Source organism: Hyperolius riggenbachi, chromosome 3 (genome assembly GCF_040937935.1).
Source record: "Hyperolius riggenbachi isolate aHypRig1 chromosome 3, aHypRig1.pri, whole genome shotgun sequence".
Classification (NCBI taxonomy): Eukaryota; Metazoa; Chordata; class Amphibia; order Anura; family Hyperoliidae; genus Hyperolius; species Hyperolius riggenbachi.
Genome location: NC_090648.1, coordinates 34,062,651 through 34,083,637, shown reverse-complemented (window position 1 = coordinate 34,083,637; position 20,987 = coordinate 34,062,651). Strand labels below are relative to the sequence as shown.

The 20,987-nt window shown below is 46.2% G+C and overlaps 1 protein-coding gene and 1 long non-coding RNA gene across 9 annotated transcripts in view; one reads left to right on the top strand and one right to left on the bottom strand.

Moving 5' to 3' along the window:
• LOC137562538 (uncharacterized) overlaps positions 1-17,031 on the bottom strand; it is a 28,719-nt gene extending 11,688 nt beyond the window's left edge. For 4 of the 7 annotated variants that reach the window (XR_011030132.1, XR_011030130.1, XR_011030131.1 and 1 more), the window contains exons 1-7: positions 15,417-15,489; positions 5,634-5,696; positions 5,472-5,543; positions 5,302-5,390; positions 5,168-5,222; positions 3,359-3,515; positions 1,300-1,497 (exon numbers count right to left, since the gene is read on the bottom strand). Coding sequence is in view for 4 of the 7 variants with exons in the window: in XM_068273970.1 (XP_068130071.1) it covers positions 1,300-1,497; positions 3,359-3,515; positions 5,168-5,222; positions 5,302-5,390; positions 5,472-5,543; positions 5,634-5,696; positions 15,417-15,464 (682 nt within the window). In the remaining 3 variants the exon portion in view is untranslated. Of the gene's footprint in view, positions 1-1,299; positions 1,498-3,358; positions 3,516-5,167; positions 5,223-5,301; positions 5,391-5,471; positions 5,544-5,633; positions 5,697-11,644; positions 11,816-15,416; positions 15,490-16,977 lie in introns of those variants that run through there. The other 3 variants (XM_068273971.1, XM_068273972.1, XM_068273973.1) reach the window with 3 other exon arrangements.
• Positions 1-20,987, top strand: part of LOC137562541 (uncharacterized) — a 46,287-nt gene that overhangs the window by 17,732 nt on the left and 7,568 nt on the right. Inside the window, exon 1 of one of the 2 annotated variants that reach the window (XR_011030134.1) lies at positions 16,068-16,298. The exons of the other annotated variant lie outside the window; for it this stretch is intronic. This is a non-coding gene — a long non-coding RNA (uncharacterized lncRNA). Of the gene's footprint in view, positions 1-16,067; positions 16,299-20,987 lie in introns of those variants that run through there. 2 annotated transcript variants of the gene reach the window in all.

Sequence of the window (20,987 nt, the reverse complement as noted above, 5' to 3'; positions counted from 1 at the left end):
CCAACATGCGGACATAGTTGATTACTCGGATCAGCTGTGCGGCTGCCACCCACGTGGTCACCGGACGCTCACTTCCACATCTCCTGTTGCCGGATCCACTCTGCATCACCACCATGCTATTCACAAGGAAGCATCCTCCAATCAAGTCAGCACCATCGGTAGTAGAAATAGCTCTTTATTATTAAAATAGTAAGATCATCATCCCTTCAGCGACAGCTCCGCTGTTTCGGTCCTCAGACCTTCCTCAAGCTGGATAGGATATGTCACATATGTGTGACATATCCTATCCAGCTTGAGGAAGGTCTGAGGACCGAAACAGCGGAGCTGTCGCTGAAGGGATGATGATCTTACTATTTTAATAATAAAGAGCTATTTCTACTACCGATGGTGCTGACTTGATTGGAGGATAAGTCAGTTGAAGTGCCTACTTGTGCAGAGGCACTGCAGGTCAAAGCACATCAGACTTTCACTCCGTGGGTGCTTGCTTAGCACTGAAATTCACAAGGAAGCTTCACCGCTGGCACTTAATGATCCCCTGGCCCCCATCAAGCAGCAAGTCAGTGCTGATCCTCTGGCCCCACCAAGCCGCAGGCTAAGGTCTATTTGCCTCTGTGGTGCCCTGAGGACTCAAAGCTCACCACGTAGGCTGCAGCTGATGCCTTCCATGATCTGAGCGCCAGCTATTTGATGATTGCTGCTTGCCTCTGCCCCCTAAATCTGATTGCATCTTGTGGGGAATCTGCTGCTAGATTTTTTTTCTTGGGGGTTGGGGGGGGGGGGGGATGTTGGCCCTCCACCACATGGTCTGGAAAAAAATAGGCCTCCATGCCTGCGAAGTTGGACAGCAATGCTCTAGATTATCCAGAGGCTTTCCTCTACTGAGGTAAGTACCCATTTGGGTTCACTTTAAGGTTAGGGCAAGACTTAGGTGAAAGGTTAGGGTTATAGTAAGCATGTGGGAGGGAAAGGATTGAGGCTAGGTGCAAGATTTTGGGTAGTGGTATCAAGAGAGGCAAGCAGGGCTGTGATAAGGAAGTCACAGCTATTGATGCTTACAGGTGGGGGGAGGTTAATGCTTGACATAGGGAAGAGGAAGTGGTTGGGGTTATGCTAGGTAAGGGGGATATGAACACACACGCTAGACATAAAAACTAGACATTTGAGATACTCTATTTACCTAAATGGGCCCTGAAAAGAAACATATGTGGAAACTCAGCCACAACACGCCGGTATAGAACGGAGCTTGTAATTGGTGCATTAGTCACACAAACCCTTTCAAAGGTCACTTTAAGATCTCACCATAGGTGTACAGCGGTGTCCCTCTTGGCTCTCGAAAGAGTAGGGAGTGGAAAAAGCTGACCAGAGCTCCTGAGGATAGAGACCGTTCCGGAAGGGCAAGAGACTTCAAATAGCCGAAATCCACAGCAAGCGGGTTCCTCGGGGGTGGAGTCACACACGTGCTGACCACATCCCAGATCACGTGCCACACACCAACATCTGCCCAATGAAACAGAGGTACCATGATAAGATTTGCTGCTGTTCATCTGGTTACGTTTTGCACTTATTCTGGCCTAGCCAACATTATTTGTTAATTTAAGTATTTATATAGCATAAACTTGAAAAATACAGATGAGGCACTAGTCACTGCAAAAAAGTATACCTTTAATCCACGGTGTGGAGTCACAGCGGGGTACACAGTGGGGGTGAGGGATGCCTGACAGCTTAGCACCTGTTCATCTTACTGGCCTCTGAGGAAGCTTTTATATAAAGCGAAACAGCTGTCAGGCCTCCCTCACCCCCACTGTGTACCCCGCTGTGACTCCACACCGTGGATTAAAGGTATACTTTTTTGCAGTGACTAGTGCCTCATCTGTCTTTTTCAAGTTTATGCTTCATTGCCTCTGAGTGCACAATCAGGCTTGTTATACTTAATCCGGTGACCCAGTAATGGCTTTGGCTGGTATCAAGTGCCAGTCTGCTCTCTTTCTGGACAAAGTATTTATATAACGTTGACATATTACGCAGCGCTGTGCAGAGTATATTGTCTTGTCACTAACTGCCCCTCAGAGGGCTCACAATCTAGTGCCTACCATTGCGAAATGTCTATATTGTGTAGTATAGGGCCAATTTTCTTTTTAGGGGGAATCCAATTACAAGCTTGGCATAGTAATGGGGGGGGGGGGGGGGCATGGTGTCATGATAGCAGCTAGTTATGATGTTAAGGATAATACAGGAACATATTTTTTCATTTTTTCTGCCTGTGTCACATGTGTATGTCTGCTAAAAGGAAGCTGTTACCTTGAGTTGCTAGCCTGGGGCAAGGAAATGGCTCATTAGGCCACTAGCCAGTCACCTTTGATCTGCTGTCTCAGATGTGTCACCTAGACTGGCTGCAGACCACACCAGCCTGAGCCAGGAATTTACATATGACAGCCTCACTCAAAAGGTCTTTGATGTGTGTGCTAAAATACACTTTAACATGTGGAAGTTAGATCTCTGGGAATTAAATTATGTCTGGAAATTTAATTAAAACTAGTTCCCCCCTTCCCAATGAAGTTGCAGCCTCAAGGCAAATCTCCCAGCATAAAAAGCAGGGGCAGATACCTAAAATCAGTCCGCTTCGGACGGTAGCTGAAGCTAGGTGGACTCCTGGTCCAAGCTAGGTGGACTCCTGGTCAAACCAGAACCGTGCCGTCCACAAAACCACGTCCAAGGTTCTTCTATCTTGATTCCTGTTTATTTTGGTAATCAAATATCCTTGTGTGTATCTTTGTAACTCTTAATTTTGTAACTTTTTACTTTGTTTTTTGTACATCTTTTGTATATATTATTTTCTGCATTGTTCCACTTTTTTCTGGAATATTAAATCGTTATTTAATAAGTTTGACTTCTGCTGTACTAAACTAATGCTCATAGCCTAGAAGGAGAGACTGAAGTGTAGCTTGCATTACAAGTTCCGTGCCTGATTGTGCCGTGCTACTGTACGATTGTACTGTGTGTGTATGCGTGGCGTTCCCGTATTCGGTCTAAAGCGCAAAGCTGACCCGAATACGAAAGCGCGGATTGCGTGCTGAGCACTCGACAGCAGAGTGGAAGTGTCTAGCGGCAGCTAGTGGTGGCAGTGAGAAGTGTTCTGAGGGGTCACAGCCTTGTGTTAGCTTGAATAAGGCTGCTCCCCGCTTGATCTGGTCCAACCCGCAGTCGGGAACCGTATCTGCAAGCTTGCCGTGGGGCCGGTTCCTGACAGGTAAGTCTATAAGATGCCCTTGCACCATGGACGCACCAGGCTTTCCCCTCCCCTGGTTTTCGTCCTCTAAATCTAGGTGTGTCTTATGGTCTGAAAAATACGGTACCTCACCTTTAGTGTCCCACTCGGAGTAGCACGGCAGCGTCAGAGGGGAGTCCCTGTCACAGAGTTCAGTGCCGCCAAACCTCTGGTGATTGGATCTCACCCAGACGTAGGGGCGGCCATACTTGGCATAGGCAGCTAGGAGAAAGAGAGTGCAGTGCGTTTCCTAGGGAAAATTACAAAGGGACAATAAAAGTGTAAAGAAAGTAGACTTAAGCCACACAGGAATGTACAACGTTTCTTGGGTTGCAGTAATACACATACACAACAACAATGAAACATTTGTAAATCGCTTTTCTCAGCCAAAGCACATAAGCGTGTCTCAGATCAGTACATAGTGATGTGTACAGGGGGGAAAGTCATGCGATTATAAATACAGGTGGCTTTTCAGTTTTGATTTAAACATGTCCAGGGTTGGAGCTGTCTTGATTAAGTTTGGCAAGGCATTCCACAGGGTAGGGGCAGCATAACAGAAAGCTCTGGCTCCAAAGGGTTTTAGTTGGACTCTGAGGCTGGTCAAGTTATTGGATCCTTTGGATCTGAGGTTGTGGGAGACGTGACGCAGTTGCAACAAATCCTTCAGGTATCCATGGCCTATGTTGTGTAGGGATTTGAATGTTAGCATGTCAGCATACACACACACACACTGTTCTGTTCTATGGAGAGGAGAGGGTGGAGAAAACATTAGCAGCACCGCACTGCAGGAACAGCCTTTGACGTTGAAGTCGTCATTTAAACTAAGAGCAGAAGAATTGTGATTATGTGGCCAGATCAATAAGTGATCTCTTTGGGATCGGGATGTGGCTGCTTTATTACCACCGAAATGTGTTGCGGTAGATCAGTATGCAGGCAGGCTACATATAGATGTTTTTCTTACTTGCCTGTACTAGGATTTAAAATGTTAAAGCTAAATGTGCACCTTAAAATTTTACTTGGCTCATTCCTGACCGTCTCAACCTAAAATCTTAATTGTGTATGGGTGCCCCCCGATCTCGATGGCCTCCCTCTCTAACCATCTGCCAGAATGGATTGCTCGTGCTCGACGCCTATTGATCTAAAAGTAGGGACTGTGTGCGCAGTCAGCAGGCAGCCCCTACACCTGTTTCGGTCTGGGGATGCCACCAGAGTAAAGACATGGATGGAAGAAGGAAGACCTTGCCACCAGAGTAAGGACATGGATGGAAGAATATGGACATTGCCAGCAGAGTAAGAGCATTGGTGGGAGAAGAATATGGACAATGCCAGCAGAGTAAGAGCATTGGTGGGAGAAGAATACGGACATTGCCAGCAGAGTAAGAGCATTGGTGGGAGAAGAATACGGACATTGCCAGCAGAGTAAGAGCATTGGTGGGAGAAGAATATGGACATTGCCACCAGAGTAAGAGCATTGGTGGGAGAAGAATATGGACAGTGCCAGCAGAGTAAGAGCATTGGTGGGAGAAGAATATGGACATTGCCAGCAGAGTAAGCGCATTGGTGGGAGAAGAATATGGACATTGCCACCAGAGTAAGAGCATTGGTGGAAGGAGGACATGGGAGGTAGAATTAGGACACGAGTTGAAAAATTAGATTATGGATTTCGTAATAAGGACCTTCAATGCAGAGTAAAGGCATGGACGGTAGATCAAGATCATGGAAACACAGTAAGGACATGAGTAGAAGAGTATGAACATGATAAATACATGGTTGTTAAAGACTTTGAAGTAAGGTAAGGCCACCGGACGAAGACTCATGGAATGGGTGACAGAGAGTAGTGAGGGCATCTGTGGAAATCAATGTCTTTGTTAGCATAAGTTTGGTCAACGTGAAATCTCTTACCGGAATAGCAATTTCTCTCTCACATGGAGAGGCTGGAGGCAGCAAGGCAGATGCTCTGTAAGGGAAGAAGGTTTCACTAGAGTCAGACTGCAGACATAAGGGGAGGCCAGAGAACTACAACAATATATAAATACCGTGGAGTGGATTGGCCACTGCTGTACGTAGCCAGCTGACCACTAATGTCACTGCCGAGAGACCCCGGAGAATGCAGCGATGCACAACTCTAATAGAAAGACAACGAGAGAAGGTGAGAAGCTGGAGGTGGCATAAAGTGGACTGGTCGTCATGAGATACCTGGACTCACCAGGTCATCATTCACCACAGTCAGAAGAATCTCCTCCCTTCCCCTGAGCCAAGGCTGGAAGTAGCGGAAACCCTGGAAGACACATCATCATCATGACTGACCACCATAGCTGCTTGGCATAATACCGACCACATCATGAGCAAGGAAGAGAAGTCATCTCACCTGTAATGAGCCGAGAAGGGAGAGATCCGATAGGAACTGGTCCAGCCTGAGCTTGTCCTCGTCCTGCAGGAACACAACATTGTAAGATTGTATCTGATAATGTTGAAAATACGCCATATAACACGTCACATGATGAGATAAACGAGTACATATAGTGCAAAACATATTAACCACTTTGGGACCGGCTGCCTAACCCCCTTTAAGGACCAGGGAAATTTGCATGGGGGGGACCCGTTTGGGAGGGGGGGGGCTCGTCTGTGGCTGGCTGGGCATGGTGTCCCCCATGGAGGCAGGAGTCCCCCCTGTAGCTGGCAGCTTTCACTCACCTTCCAGGCTCCAGCGATGAGCCGCAGTAGCCACCTCTTCTCCAGCCGGCATCTCCGCTCCAAATGATGCTCAGGTCCGGGTCGCGGCTTGCTGACATCATCAAGCTGGGACCTGGCGCTGACGTCAGACGGAGCAGAGATGCTGGCCAGAGCAGAGGGGGGCGCCGATCATCGCTGGAATGGCAGGGAGGTGAGTTAATTATCTTCTTTCCCCCCTGCCGCCGCTGTCAAAGTGATCACTACGATCCGCCGGCGATCATAGTGATCACGTGATCAGCAGCCATACGCGATGGCTGCTGATCACTCGGGGGAGATGCCAGATGTCATATGACAGCTTAATCTACCATCTCGGGTGCGCACAATCGTGTCGGGATGGTTTGCTAGTGCGGACGTTGAATCAACGTCCGGTCAGAACGGTAGCACCACCTCCTGGTCCGCAAGTGGTTAATAACCAGGCTGTTTTACTTGTTTTATTTTGGAGCCTGAAAGAGTTAATTTCTAGGCATAGAGGTGACAGCTTCTGTCTTGTCGGTACCTTGTTAGGAATATAGTAAACATCACTGATAAGCAAATTACAGCCATAAAAGTTTTCCTGGCAGGATACAACTTTGGGAGCAGAGGGAAATAGGAAAAGGTCAATATTTCATGCATTTTCATTTAGAGATACTTTATAGACTGCCACTGAGCAGAGACAACAAAACATTCAATCTACTTTGTAAATGTTTAAATATAAGATAAAACCATGGGGTATCTAAAAGAAAGTAATTTTTAGAAGTAGGAGGATAAATACTAGAACTGTTTATCTCATTAGTTTATTTTCACCTCCGGTTCACTTTACCCACTTAACGACCGCCTAACGCCGATAGGCGGCGGCAGGTCGTAAGTGGTATTACATGGAAACGGCCGCTCGAACAGTTCAGTTCACGGAGGGTGTCTCCATGAACATAATAAAATTGGAGAAAGCCTGGGCTCTAAGTGTCAACAAGGAATACAAAATGTATTAATACAAAACTGACATAAATGATCTCCAAGAACAATACATAGCAACCTATTGTCATCAACAACTCAAAAGGTTAAAAACAAGAGCACAGCAGATGGCTTCATAAGTCAGTTGTTTAGAAAATTATATGCCTCAATTGCAATACGTGTATGGCATGACATCAATCACACATCCATCACTTGCCCGCGCATTCATAACCAAATGCACCGTGCCCAGCACTGTGTTCATACATTGGGGGGCCCCCTTAAAGGAATCCACCAGCAACAGGGACTGTAGTCCAATCACTACAGTAACTTGGATCTTATGTCCATAAGGAAGTCCCACAATGCATTGCAGGAGTCTGACAGCCACAGTCATGACTCATAAAGGCAAATGCATTGTGGGACTTGTCGTTCCGTAACAGCTGGAGGGCCGAGTTTGCCCATGCCTGGCCTAGTGTATGTACGGAGACCTGCGCTAAGAGCAGGGCTACCGGGAAAATGGCGCCCAAAGCCCTGCACTCAAAGTCTCCAGAGCAGGGCTTCGGACGCCATTTTACTGTATCCCTGCTCTGCCGCTGCCGGAGCTGCTGGCTGCTGCTGCTGGTGAACTGACATGGCGTCTATTAGACGCCGAAAGTCAGTTCACGCTGGGGGGTGCTAATAGGGTGCTTGAAGAATTTTAGGGGGTGCTTCAGCACCCAAAGCACCCCCCTGGTGCCGCCACTGACGGAGCTTTAGACTGTCCATACTGGAGTATGTAATGATCAGGGTCACATTTCAAGAAGCATTTATGCAGCGATGAGTTTAATTCTAGAACATTAAAAAGTACCCTGAGCAATTTTTGCCGCCCTGCCTGAAAATGTGGGCACCCAGAAATAGGCGATGGTAAATCTACAGATATTCTACTCTTGCAGGGCTAATGACGATGGTAATACATTTAGAAATAGATACTGATCTTTTACCGCAGCTAAACCAAACGCTATTCTTACACTGAACGTTAACCACCCCCCACCCCCTCCAGGCTCCTAACCTCATACCTCCCGACTTTTTGAGCTCAGAAAGAGGGACACTTTTTAAGCCACACCTCTGCCACACCTATAAACATGCCCCCAACACACCCCTAGTCACATATACTATATAGATTTCTTAAGAAAAATATGTTGTTTTATATTTCAAACCATTTTTTTTTTTTTTTTTTTTTTTTAAATTCTTTTTATTGAAATTTTCAAGATAAAACAAAAGTTAACAAACTTTACAAAAACAGCCCTGACCTCCAGCACACACAGGTGAGGAGACAGGGTAAATCCACAAGAAGGAATGTACAGTAATTCCATTTGTCACATATTTACATAAAGAACATCATTAGGGAGCAAAAAAATCTGGTGACCGATTCTTTATGTACATTGTGGGTTTGACAGGAGGCGGAGACATAACCCTTTTTACATAAGAGGCTCATGGCAGGAGTAAGGTATTATATCCTAACACAGCGATTAAATTCTGTATCTATTAACAGACTAAAAAATAAGAACTATCACAGAAATGGAAGAGAAGGTATTCATGTATAATTATGCAGTGTCTCTGTTAGAGGTCCAGAGCCCCCACACCTTTATAAACTTAGATGGGCAACCCCTTGCTATATAGGCGGCCTTGTATAGATGAAGGCAATTATTGACCAGTTGTTTCCAATAGTGGCAGGATGGAGGGGCCGGTTGCTTCCATTTCAGGACAATTGCTTTCCTATAATAAAATAGCAGTAGGCCAATCAGATGTCTCTGAGGTCTAGAGGTGGCAAGAATTTGCACATTACCTAACAAACAGGTCATGGGTTCGGGTGTAATATGAGTCTTTGTGATGGAGCTTACAAAATCACATACTTCCCTCCAAGTATCGGCAATCGGGGGACAATCCCAGAATACGTGAGAAAAATCAGCTCTATCAAGACCGCAGCGCCAGCATGAGCTGGAGCCCTCCCTGTTAAACTTGCTTAATTTATATGGGGTCAGATAAGCCTGATGGATGATTTTAAATTGAATTAATTTGTCTCTGGTTGATATCAAATACTCAAAAGGCTTTATTAACGTATCTTCCCAATCCTCATCGTCTAACGTGGGTATCATTGTGAGCCAGGGTTGCTTATAAACTGTAACGTGAGGTTCAGTAATTAAAATTATGCTTTGGTAGATTGTTGAGAGAGCTTTTGTGAGATTCTCATTTATAATTATATCTTCTATAGCAGAGGAAAGAAGCCTGACTGGCTCTCGCCCAAACTGTGCTGCGAATGCGTGTCTCAGCTGCAAATACCTAAAAAAGTAGTTGTTTGGGAGTGAGAAAGTAGCTTTAAGAGTGTCAAAGTCCATTAACTCACTATTTAGGACAATATGTTCTAGACAAGTTATCCCTTTCCTAATCCATAAAACTGGGTCAGGGATCTTGAAAAAATGTGGTAAAGTGGGATTGTTCCAGAGTGGAACCCTTGGAGAGAAGGGATTACTAGATGGGAAAAACCAAGATTGGACAATACTCCAAGCCCTTAACACTACTTTCATGTTGATGGTTAAAGGGTACGGTGCCCGCGTTCCTCTATACAGTATCTGAGCAAGTGCCTCATAAGAGCCCAGGAGGGCTGCATCTAAAACTATTGAAGCATTTGTCTTATCTTGCACAAGCCACCAATGGGCTGTAACCAGCTGGCTAGCCATAAAATATTTATATATTTCAAACCATAGTGGTCCTTTCTATCCTGGTTCATTTTCCTTCATAGTAACATTTAAAAAGAACAAATATATCAAGTCCATTAAACACATTTTTCAATAGAAAAATACATATATTTACATAAATCTGTACATCAGTCCTGAAAGAGGAACAAATGAGGAAGAAAAAGGGACTGTCCCTCCAAAATAGGGACAGATGGGAGCTATGTAACCTTAAAGGGATACTGTAGGGGGGTCGGGGGAAAATGAGTTAAAGTTACCCGGGGCTTCTAATGGTCCCCCACAGACATCCTGTGCCCACGCAGCCACTCCCCAATGCTCCGGCCCCGCCTCTGGTTCACTTCTGGAATTTCAGACTTTATAGTCTGAAAACCACTGCGCTTGTGTAGCCGTGTCCTCACTGCCGCTGATGTCACCAGGAAGGTACTGCGCATGCCCAGTATGGTCTGTGCCTGTGCCGTACGTTCCTGGTGACATCAGGGGGGGTGAGGACACGGCAACGCAAGCGCAGTGTTTTTCAGACTTTAAAGTCTGAAATTCCAGAAGTGAACCAGAGGCGGGGCCGGAGCATCGGTGAGTGGCTGCGCGGGCACAGAATGCCTGCGGGGGACCATTAGAAGCTCTGGGTAAGTTCAACTCATTTCCCCCCGGCCCCCCTACAGTATCCCTTTAACCATACCCCCTTGATGCATAACCTTAAAGGGGAACTGAAGAGAGGGGTATATGGAGGCTGCCATGTTTATTTCCTTTTAAGCAATACCAGTTGCCTGGCAGCCCTGCTGATCCTCTGTCTCTAATACTATTAGCCATAGCCCCTGAACAAGCATGCAGCAGATCAGGTGTTTCAGACTTTAAAGTCAGATCTGACAAGACTAGCTGCATGCTTGTTTCTGGTGTTATTCAGATACTACTGCAGAGTAGACCAGCAGGGCTGCCAGCAACTGGTATTGATTAAAAGGAAATAAATATGGCAGCCTCCGTATACCTCTTACTTCAGTTCCCCTTTAACCACTCCCGCTCAATGCATAACCTTAATAAAGTAACCCTGAACAGACCTAAAGAGTGGAATACTGAACTTACCTGGGGCTTCTTCCTGCCCCCCCATAGCCCACAAGGTCTCCCGGCATCCACTGGGTCCTCTCTGTTTTCCCGCCGGGAGCCGCTCACAACTGCTCATGTGCGGTTCGTCCGCATGCCTGTCTCGATCACACGCCCGGTGCTGCACGGTTCATTCTTGTGAGAACCTGCGTGACTGCATGATCGAGATGGGCGCATGTGCAGCTGCGCACAACTCCTGGCCAGGTCCTACAGCTAACAGAGCCGTCAGCGGGAGAGTGGAAGGGACTCAGGATGCCAGGGGACCTGACGGGCTTTAGGGTGCGGGGGCTGGAGGAAGCCCCAAGTCAGTTTAGTATTCCATTTTTTAGGTCTGTTAGGTCAATTTAAACCCCCATTTCCAATATCCTGTAAAAAATAATGTGGGGGGAGGGGGAGGGGGAGGGGGGTGGCGTTGGAGAATTTGGGCGCCTGTAGAGCGCGCCCTAGTGGCTGCAGCTCTGGCGCTTTGAGTCCGCCAGGAGAAAAGCGCAATATAAATGTTCTGTCTTTGTTTGTTGTTGTTTGTAAACTCCCCCCATAGCCAGTCCGGTATTTATATGGACACCTATGGCAGTACTCAGACTTCCAAGGCTAGCGGACGCCCACAATTTCCTGTTTCGATTTTTTTTGTCACCAGAGGAGCTGACAATCTAATGTCCCCGCCATCGTCATAGTGTAATGTTCGTGTAGCGGTCCAGGACCATTTCTAGCGTAAACCAGCTAATGTACCAGCATGTTTCAGGGGTGTGGGAGGAAACAGGAGTGCCTGGAGGAAACTCGCACAGACACATAAGCAGGAAACTGATGTTCAGTCTGAACCAGTTTCTGCACCACCATGCAGTCTGCTGTCTCCAAGGATCAGCCTGGTGGAATATCATCTACACGCAGCACTCACCCTGCAACCCCTCATGGTGATGTCACTGTCGCCGGGCGCAGGTGGTCAGACGAGACCCTCTCTGCATTATCATAAACCCACCATCTGCTTGTCCCGGGGCTTCTCCATCCATCAGTCCATCCATTCATATGTCAGTGTGTTTTCACTGCCTCCTTTCTTCTGTCTCCTTGTACTGTGTGCAGTGCAGCCCCACCCCCTCCCACTGACTGCCCCGCCCCTCTCCCCCTCCTCAGCACCACACAGCTCAGCTGATGAGGATGCAGGAAGGGACATCTGAGGGATGCTTGTAAATGGAAAGGCAGCCCTAGAAGGAAACTGCGTCCTGTATAGAGATACAGAGATTACAGGGGGGCGGCCGGCGAGGAAAGCTCTTATGGATAGCAGGAGCATGCATTCACCGTCTTCTGTGCACATCTGAACTGAGAGGTATATGGAGGCTGCCATATTTATTTCCTGTTAAACAATGCCAGTTGCCTGGCAGTTTTGCTGATCTATCTGGCTGCAGTGGTGTCTGAATAACACTAGAAATGAGCATGCAGCTAATCTTGTCAGATCTGACAATAATGTCAGAAACACCTGATCTGCTGCATGCTTGTTCGGGGTCTATGGCCAGGCAACTAGTATTAAAAATAATTAAATATGGAAGCCTCCATATCCCTCTTGCTTCAGTTGTCCTTTAACCTCCCTAGCGTTATGACTATTTCCAGATTTAGGGTCTAAAAGCCGGGCAATTTTTTCCACAAGCCCCATCTACACGGTACAATTTTCCATCAGATCGACGCAACTATTAGATAAGTTCCGACCAGTCCGATCGGATTTCCCAATCGATTTTGCAATCGGATACAATTTGGACGTCTACACACAATGCAATTTCTTATAAGATCACTGGTCAACCTGATGTAAAATTGTACCATGTAGATGGGGCTTTAGACCCTAAAAACAAGAAAAAAACCTACCGCAGAGAGATCTGCAGCAGCTCCTGCGTATAACTCACTCAACAACAACAACAAATAACATTTGTAAAGCGATTTTCTCCCGTGGGACTCAAAGCGCATAAGCATGGCTCAGACCATCGTGGTACAGAGGAAGAATTTTATAAGTCCGGAAATGCCAGGCTAAACAGGTGGCTTTTCAGTCTGGATTTGAATAGCTCCAGGGATGGTGCTGTCTTTACTGGGTGTGGCAGGGAGTTCCAAAGAGTAGGGACAGCATGACAGAAGGCTCTATCTCCAGATTTTTTGAGGTGCACTCTGGGAGTGACCAAGTTTATAGAACTTGCTGATCTGAGGTTGTGAGAGGTGTGGTGCAGCTTCAGCAAGTCCTTCATGTATCCAGGGCCCAGATTGTGCAGGGATTTGAATGTCAGCAGTCCAAGGTTATCAGGCACGCGATAACCACTCTGAGCTGCAGATTTCCATCCCGAGCCTGACTCGGGATTACCGCTAAGGAGGTTAAAGCAAATCTGAACTGAGAAGAATAGGGAGGCTGCCATATTTCCTTTTAAACAATGCATATTGCCTTGCTGCCCCCCAATCCTGTTTCTCTAGTACTAAAAACCCTGAACAAGCATGCAGATCAGACGTTTCTGACTGAAGTCTGACTAGATTAGCTGCATGCTTGTTTCAGGTGTGTGATACAGACGCTACTGATGCATGAAAGATCAGCAGGACAGTCAGGCAACTGGTATTTAAAGTGAAAAAAATATGGCAGCCTCCATAACCAATCTCACTTCACTTCAGTTGTCCTTTAACCACCCTGGCGTTCTATTGATTGTGCCAGGGTGGCGGCACAGCAGTATTTTTTTTTTTTTTAAATCATGTAGCTAGCCTAGCGCTAGCTACATGATTCCCCCTCCCTGCCGCATCCCTCTGATCGCTGCCGGCGCGCTTGCCCATAAGGAAATCCCGTTCTGAACGGGATTTCCTTTAGGCCTTCCCCGTCGCCATGGCAACGAACGGAATGACGTCATCGACGTTGTGACGTCAGAGGGAATCCCGATCCACCCCTCAGCGCTGCCTGGCACTAATTGGCCAGGCTGCGCAGGGGTCTGGGGGGGGGGGGGCGGCCCTTTACGCGTCGGATCACCGGCGATCGCCTCCCAAAAAATTATCAAAATCGGCATAGCGGCGCCTCCGGCGGTCATGGACGAGCTGAGCTCGTCATTACCGCCAAGGAGGTTAAATGAAAGCACACCTGAAGTGAAAGGGGTATAGAGGCTGCCATATTTTTTTATTTTTAGTTGATTGCACATTGCCTGGCTGTCCTGGTGATCCTCTGCTTTGAATGTTTGTAGCCATAGACCATGGACAAGCATGCAGATCAGATGTTTCTGTCTAAAGTCTGACAAGATTAACTACATACATGTTTCAGGTGTGTGCTTCAGACACTGCTGTAGCCAAAGAGATCAGCAGGGCTGCCAGGCAACTGGTATTGCTTAAAAAGGAAATAAACATGGCAGCCTCCATATACCTCTCACTTCAGGTTCACTTCAATGCTGTAAAGTCTCTGTGTAATGTAATGCCTCCCTTATCTGTTGTATGATCAGTGCTGTGTAATAAGTTTGCACTTTATAAAGTTGAATTACTGTGTACTATGCAACCATGATTATCATCAGATAAATAAAAGCACCAAAATTATTCTGCATTTATCAACACCATTTTTTTCACAATGCTACAAAATAATGACTTATCCCTCAGAGGAGCTCACAATGTAATGTCCTTGCCTCCGTCCGGGGCCAACAAGACGACTAGTGATTATTTTCATCACCACAATCGCCTGCACTCTCGCCAGCGTGCGCACGAGCACAGCCATCACTACACAAACATTGCCACCCAGAGGACTGACATTTATGTCCTGAGAGTGTCAACTAATGACAACCCTTTGCGGCTGTTTGTTAATCAGCGAGTTTGGTCTGTCAGTGTGAAGCAGTACACTACTTACACTAACTGCTGATCCATGTATACACATGCACATGTTGTGAAGCGCTTTATGTCTTCAATTTAGGAATGCAATGTTATTTCTGCCCTTTAGGTATTATAACCCTACTGTGCGTCAAATGTGTAATTTTCCCCGGGACTTTTGGCGTGTATCTCACTCCGCCATGTTCCCCCCCCCTATGTAGGTTTTCAAATTCACCTGCCCATTGAAGTTTATAGCGGTTCACGCACTCAAACTTTTGCAGATGTTCACATCCACGAACCCAAAATCTGAGGTTCAAACCATCTCTAATCAGAATATGCACAATTATAATTTTGAAATTGATTTTATTTAATCCATTCATAAATTTTACGTTACAGGAGTAAAATGATTGTGTAAATAGAAAAATATATATAAATCTCACACAGGGCCAATTCTGTCATGAAGTAAGGTGAATAAAGTGAGGAGGGGGAGGCAGGAGAGCAGCAGTGTTTCATTTTAATTAAATGAAGTAGAGTAACTCAAGTTCTGTGTGATCATTCCAAATTGGGGAGGGAGCATCCTCACAAGTTTGCCTCAGGCAGCAGAAAGTCTACAACCAGCCCTTATCACACAGAGGCAGGGGCATAGCAAAGGAGCTATGGGCCCCAGTGCAAGTTTTACATGGGTGCTTGTCATTTTATGTGGCCCTCCAGATCTTCCAATGGGCGTCATAAGCAGTAAAAGAATGACAGCACACTGCCTTCCCAGAGGACACCAGTGACAGTGTTTCTAGTTGACATTATCAGTTTCAGGGGGGTGCAGTAACTTATGGGGACCCCTGTTGGCATCCAAACCCCTTCATGTGGCAACTTACCAAAAAGACAATGGGGAGGAGACAGTCCTGCCTTGGGCCACATTTCATCTTGATGCTTGACTGCCAAAGCAGCACTGGGTCAGGTAAATATTAAACTGCTCCACTGTGCTACTCTGCAGTAGGGGAGGAGCTGGCTCTCCACTGTGCTACTCTGCAGAAGGGGAGAAACAGCCACCTATGTTCACGTTATTCTACGTAGGCTTAAAGCAGAACTGAATAGTTAAGGGTTTCGCTTACCTGGGGCTTCTGCCAGCCCCGTGCAGCCTTCCTGTCCCATGCCGGTCCTCCATTCTCCCAGCACCAGCTAGTTTTGTTAGTTGATGCAGCAACTCCACACCCCACTTATCTATCTTTGCGTTCCTGCCAAGAAAGATACGTGTGGCTCATTACCGTCGACTACCAAAACTAGCTAGAAAGCAGAACGGAGGACCGATGCGGGACAGGAAGACTGCAAAGGGCTGGCAGAAGCGCCAGGTAAGTTAAACACTTAAAGAAAACCTGAACTGAAATTAAAAGTCAAAATAAGCATACACAAGTCATACTTACCTTCCATGTAGTCTACTCCTCGGTGTCTTTCACCTGTCCCGCGTCCTGTTTGTTCACTGTGATCAAGGGAATTTTCCGTCCTCCATTTTGAAAATGGCCATTACCCATAACAGCTTTCTGGTCAGCACACAGTTAAACTGTAACATCGCCCACTTGAGCCATAGGGAAACATGGACATTACCTGGTACATCAGTTTTCCTCTTAGCTATAACTGACAGCAACTGATATTTTACTGACAGCAACTGATATATTTCAGATCTGACAAAATATTGTCAGAACTGGAAGGGATTAATGTCAGAAGAAAATGGTGAGCTTCTGTGAGGAACTGATGGCAAGGTAACTATGTAATGTTCATTTGAAGTTACCTCATGTGTTTATTTTAAATATTTTTACTCAGTACAGGTTCTCTTTAACTATTCAGTTCCGCTTTAAGGCTGTTTAATAATTGTTAAAATTGTAACAATTTGGTCTGCATCTAAAAAGGTGGCCATACAGACAATGTGTTGGCAGGTTGACCAAGAGAGAACTGATTGGAGATCTGTTGCCTGCCCATACATCACAGGCCAATTCCCAATCAATTTCATGCTGAAATATCTGGAATCTGCCCTGTAATGCCATCTTGCCACCACCGAGCAGTCTCTCCCCCCTCCCCATGGTCAATGTGTTCCCCAGTAAATTACCTGTCTGCCACTGGTTGCTGCCCATGCACAGGCCAATTCCCAACAATTCCCAATCAATTTCATGCTGAAATATCTGGCATCTGCCTTGTGATACCATCTTGCCACCCCCCCCCCCCCCCCACACACACAATCATGGTCAACATGCTCCCCAGTACACTACCTGTCTGCTGTCCATACAAGTGCCCCATGCGGTTGCTGGTGTAATGGGGCAACACACGTGTACTGTACGCAGGCAACCACATAGGGCGTGTGTATGGATGGAGGACAGCAGCCAGACAGGTTATGTCTAGTGCACTGGCCAAGAGCACATTGACCATTTGTGTTTTGGCACTCACCCAGATATCGCTCCCCATTACTAGCACATCTAGCAGCATTTCCAACTGATTAATGCAACCAGTTTTAGCCTCTAATCAGTTGCACCGTTGATCAGACATGCCCCAATCTTCAGTTAGAGGAACCAAATTAAAAATAAAAGCTTTAAGAAATAAAATCTATTTTCTAAATTATAATAGCAGCCTTTTTCAGCTGCATGACAAATATAAAATATTTTACATTTATTGGAGGACCCCCTCCCTTCCATATTGCTGGGACAGAATCCGGCAGACTGGTGGAGTAGGAGGTGTCTGGCAATGGAGGAATTGCTAATGGCTGCCACCTGTATAACCCTAGTTATGTAAAGAGAAGGGTGAAAAGCATGCACTAAAATGCTCATAGGTTTGGAGTGTTTATCTTTGTGTCAGAGCGGTGCAACTAAATATTTTGAAATAAAAAAAGGGTACTTATCCGTTAGCCGGGCGCATCCGGCAGGTGGCGCTGTTGTAGCGAATTTCATTCATGCTTAGTTAACATAGTGCTGTGTGAATGGAAGCGCCGCAGGTGGCGCTAATTACATTGATACGGCACATAACAATAACAGTGTTAATGGGAACTAATATGTATTTCAAGTGGCCGGAACTGTTACTTAATGCAATTAAAATGAAGGCGGCGGCAATTTAACAGATGAAGCCGCCGCCTTCGTCTGTTCTTCGTCTTCTTCTCCCACTTTGCCCTCCTCTGGCTTCTATACAATGCTGGCAGCCTGCGGGGACATGCGTCTCCCCCCAGAGTCGTTCGTCGCGGAAGGGAATCCTGTTTGTTTTCTTGCGACGAACGACTCTGGGGGGAGACGCATGTCCCCCCCAGCTGCCAGCATTGTATAAAAGCCAGAGGAGGGCAAAGGGGGAGAAGAAGACGAAGAACAGACGAAGGCGGCGGCTTCATCTGTTACATTGCCGCCGCCTTCATTTTAATGCAAAAACGACAGAAGTGGAGGAGCACCCATGCAAAAGGATATGGGGTGTGCCGTAGCTTTAAGACCACTGTACCAATGATCCAAAGATGCAGATCCAGACGAAGCAGGCACCACCTTCAGTAAATAATTAGCTCTTTATTGAAAAAGTCATAAAAAATGACAAGTCATCGATAAAAAATGGCTTTAGCGGCTGACAGCCCGCTGTTTCAAGCTCAGTAGCTCTTTTTCAAAGCCAGAAGCCATACAAACAAGTAGAGGAACAACTCCTCCTTAAATAGGAACTATACAAGTAATTAGCCAATCAATTTAAAATCTGGCTGGCCAATGAGAGCACTCAGGAGGGCTGTGGACCTGATGGGGAACTGAAAAAAATGACATCACCAAAAACACACCTCCCAAACTTGCCAACGCCTAGCGCATGCGTATACAGCCGTCCGCATGCGGAAAAACGTACGCATTATACGCGGAAAATCATCCAAACGACAAAAAAACGTACGTGCGGTTAAGAAGGTCCGCATGCGTAAAATTGTACGCGTCTAACGCGTAAAAACCGTACGCGTTTAACGCTGAAAATTTCACTAACATGCGTCAATATAGCCGCAAAGAAGATAGTAAGTGAAATTTAAAGATATAGCAGCGGTATACAAAAGTGCCTGGGGACCACCAAAAACGTCATCACAAATATGAAACAGTCATCACAAACAAGTGTGACAATATGCAATGACAACAACAGGGTGTCCCCAGAGCAAATAACAACCGCTTATACTTACAAAAAGGCAAGATACCACACATCGCTATGCGTTCAGCAAGACACATGGGAGTTTTCCTAAAAAAGAAAAAAGAAAAAAGAAAAAATTAAAAACAACACTAGAAAAAATGAAAGGAACACTGCCGTCCCAAGATTATCACACAGGCCAACCAGAAGGAGAAACAGTAAGCAGAGAAAGACAGTCACAAAGGATAACTCATATACAGAAACTGAGATCATATTCCCGATTTAGCCCACCCAACCCCATAACATTAAGTTTTCGAATCCACCATGCTTCCCTACGTGCCAATTCAGCCTTTCTATTCAATCTACCCCGCCAATCATAAGGTACGCTATCTATAACCTGCACCTTCATCTGTGCCACACCATGTCGAGCTGTTGAAAAATGAGACGACACAGCCTGTGTCGTATCATGATTCCGGATTGCTGATTTATGCGATGCCATTCTGTCTCGTAAGGGTTGTGTGGTCATTCCGACATATCCAAGGCCGCACGGACATTTAATTAGATAAACTACATAAGTGGAGTCGCAAGAATAGCGACCTCTAACAGTATATTGTGTGCCCTTGCATGGATGAGTGAATGTACCACCTTTTGCTATGTGGCTGCACAAATGGCAGCTTAAACAGGGAAAAGTACCAATTCTTGAACCAGTGGATAATGAATTAACAATCATGGAAGAACTCAATGAATTACAGCTACGTTGTCTAAATACTTTATCACGAATGGTGGGGGCCTTTTTGAACGAAAGCAAAGGAGGATAGCGGAACTCCGGTATCCGGGGAAAGGATACCGGAGTTCCGCTATCCTCCTTTGCTTTCGTTCAAAAAGGCCCCCACCATTCGTGATAAAGTATTTAGACAACGTAGCTGTAATTCATTGAGTTCTTCCATGATTGTTAATTCATTATCCACTGGTTCAAGAATTGGTACTTTTCCCTGTTTAAAGAGAACCCGAGGTGGGAATTACTTTTACTATTGGGGCACAGAGGCTGGTTGTGCGCACTAAGACCAGCCTCTGTTGCCCCATCGTGTGCCTCCATGTCCCCCCTGCTCGCCGCTATACCCCCCGCATTGCTGGCTGTGTCGCCAGCTCAATGTTTACCTTGCGCTGTCAGTCAGCGCCGCTCCCCCGCCTCCTCCGCATCGGCGCCACCCGCCGCGTCACTTCCCTCCTATCAGCGGGAGGGAAGGGACACGGGCGGGTGCGCCGATGCGGAGGAGGCAGGGGAGCAGCGCTGACTGACAGCGCAAGGTAAACATTGAGCTGGCGACACGCTGCGTGTCGCCAGCAATGCGGGGGGTATAGCGGCGAGCAGGGGGGACATGGAGGCACACGATGGGGCAACAGAGGCTGGTCTTAGTGCGCACAACCAGCCTCTGTGCCCCAATAGTAAAAGTAATTCCCACCTCGGGTTCTCTTTAAGCTGCCATTTGTGCAGCCACATAGCAAAAGGTGGTACATTCACTCATCCATGCAAGGGCACACAATATACTGTTAGAGGTCGCTATTCTTGCGACTCCACTTATGTAGTTTATCTAATTAAATGTCCGTGCGGCCTTGGATATGTCGGAATGACCACACAACCCTTACGAGACAGAATGGCATCGCATAAATCAGCAATCCGGAATCATGATACGACACAGGCTGTGTCGTCTCATTTTTCAACAGCTCGACATGGTGTGGCACAGATGAAGGTGCAGGTTATAGATAGCGTACCTTATGATTGGCGGGGTAGATTGAATAGAAAGGCTGAATTGGCACGTAGGGAAGCATGGTGGATTCGAAAACTTAATGTTATGGGGTTGGGTGGGCTAAATCGGGAATATGATCTCAGTTTCTGTATATGAGTTATCCTTTGTGACTGTCTTTCTCTGCTTACTGTTTCTCCTTCTGGTTGGCCTGTGTGATAATCTTGGGACGGCAGTGTTCCTTTCATTTTTTTCTAGTGTTTTTAATTTTTTCTTTTTTCTTTTTTCTTTTTTAGGAAAACTCCCATGTGTCTTGCTGAACGCATAGCGATGTGTGGTATCTTGCCTTTTTGTAAGTATAGGCTGTTGTTGTTTGCTCTGGGGACACCCTTTTGTTGTCATTGCATATTGTCACACTTGTTTGTGATGACTGTTTCATATTTGTGATGACGTTTTTGGTGGTCCCCAGGCACTTTTGTATACCGCTGCTATATCTTTAAATTTCACTTACTATCTTCTTTGCGGCTATATTGACGCATGTTAGTGAAATTTTCAGCGTTAAACGCGTACGGTTTTTACGCGTTAGACGCGTAC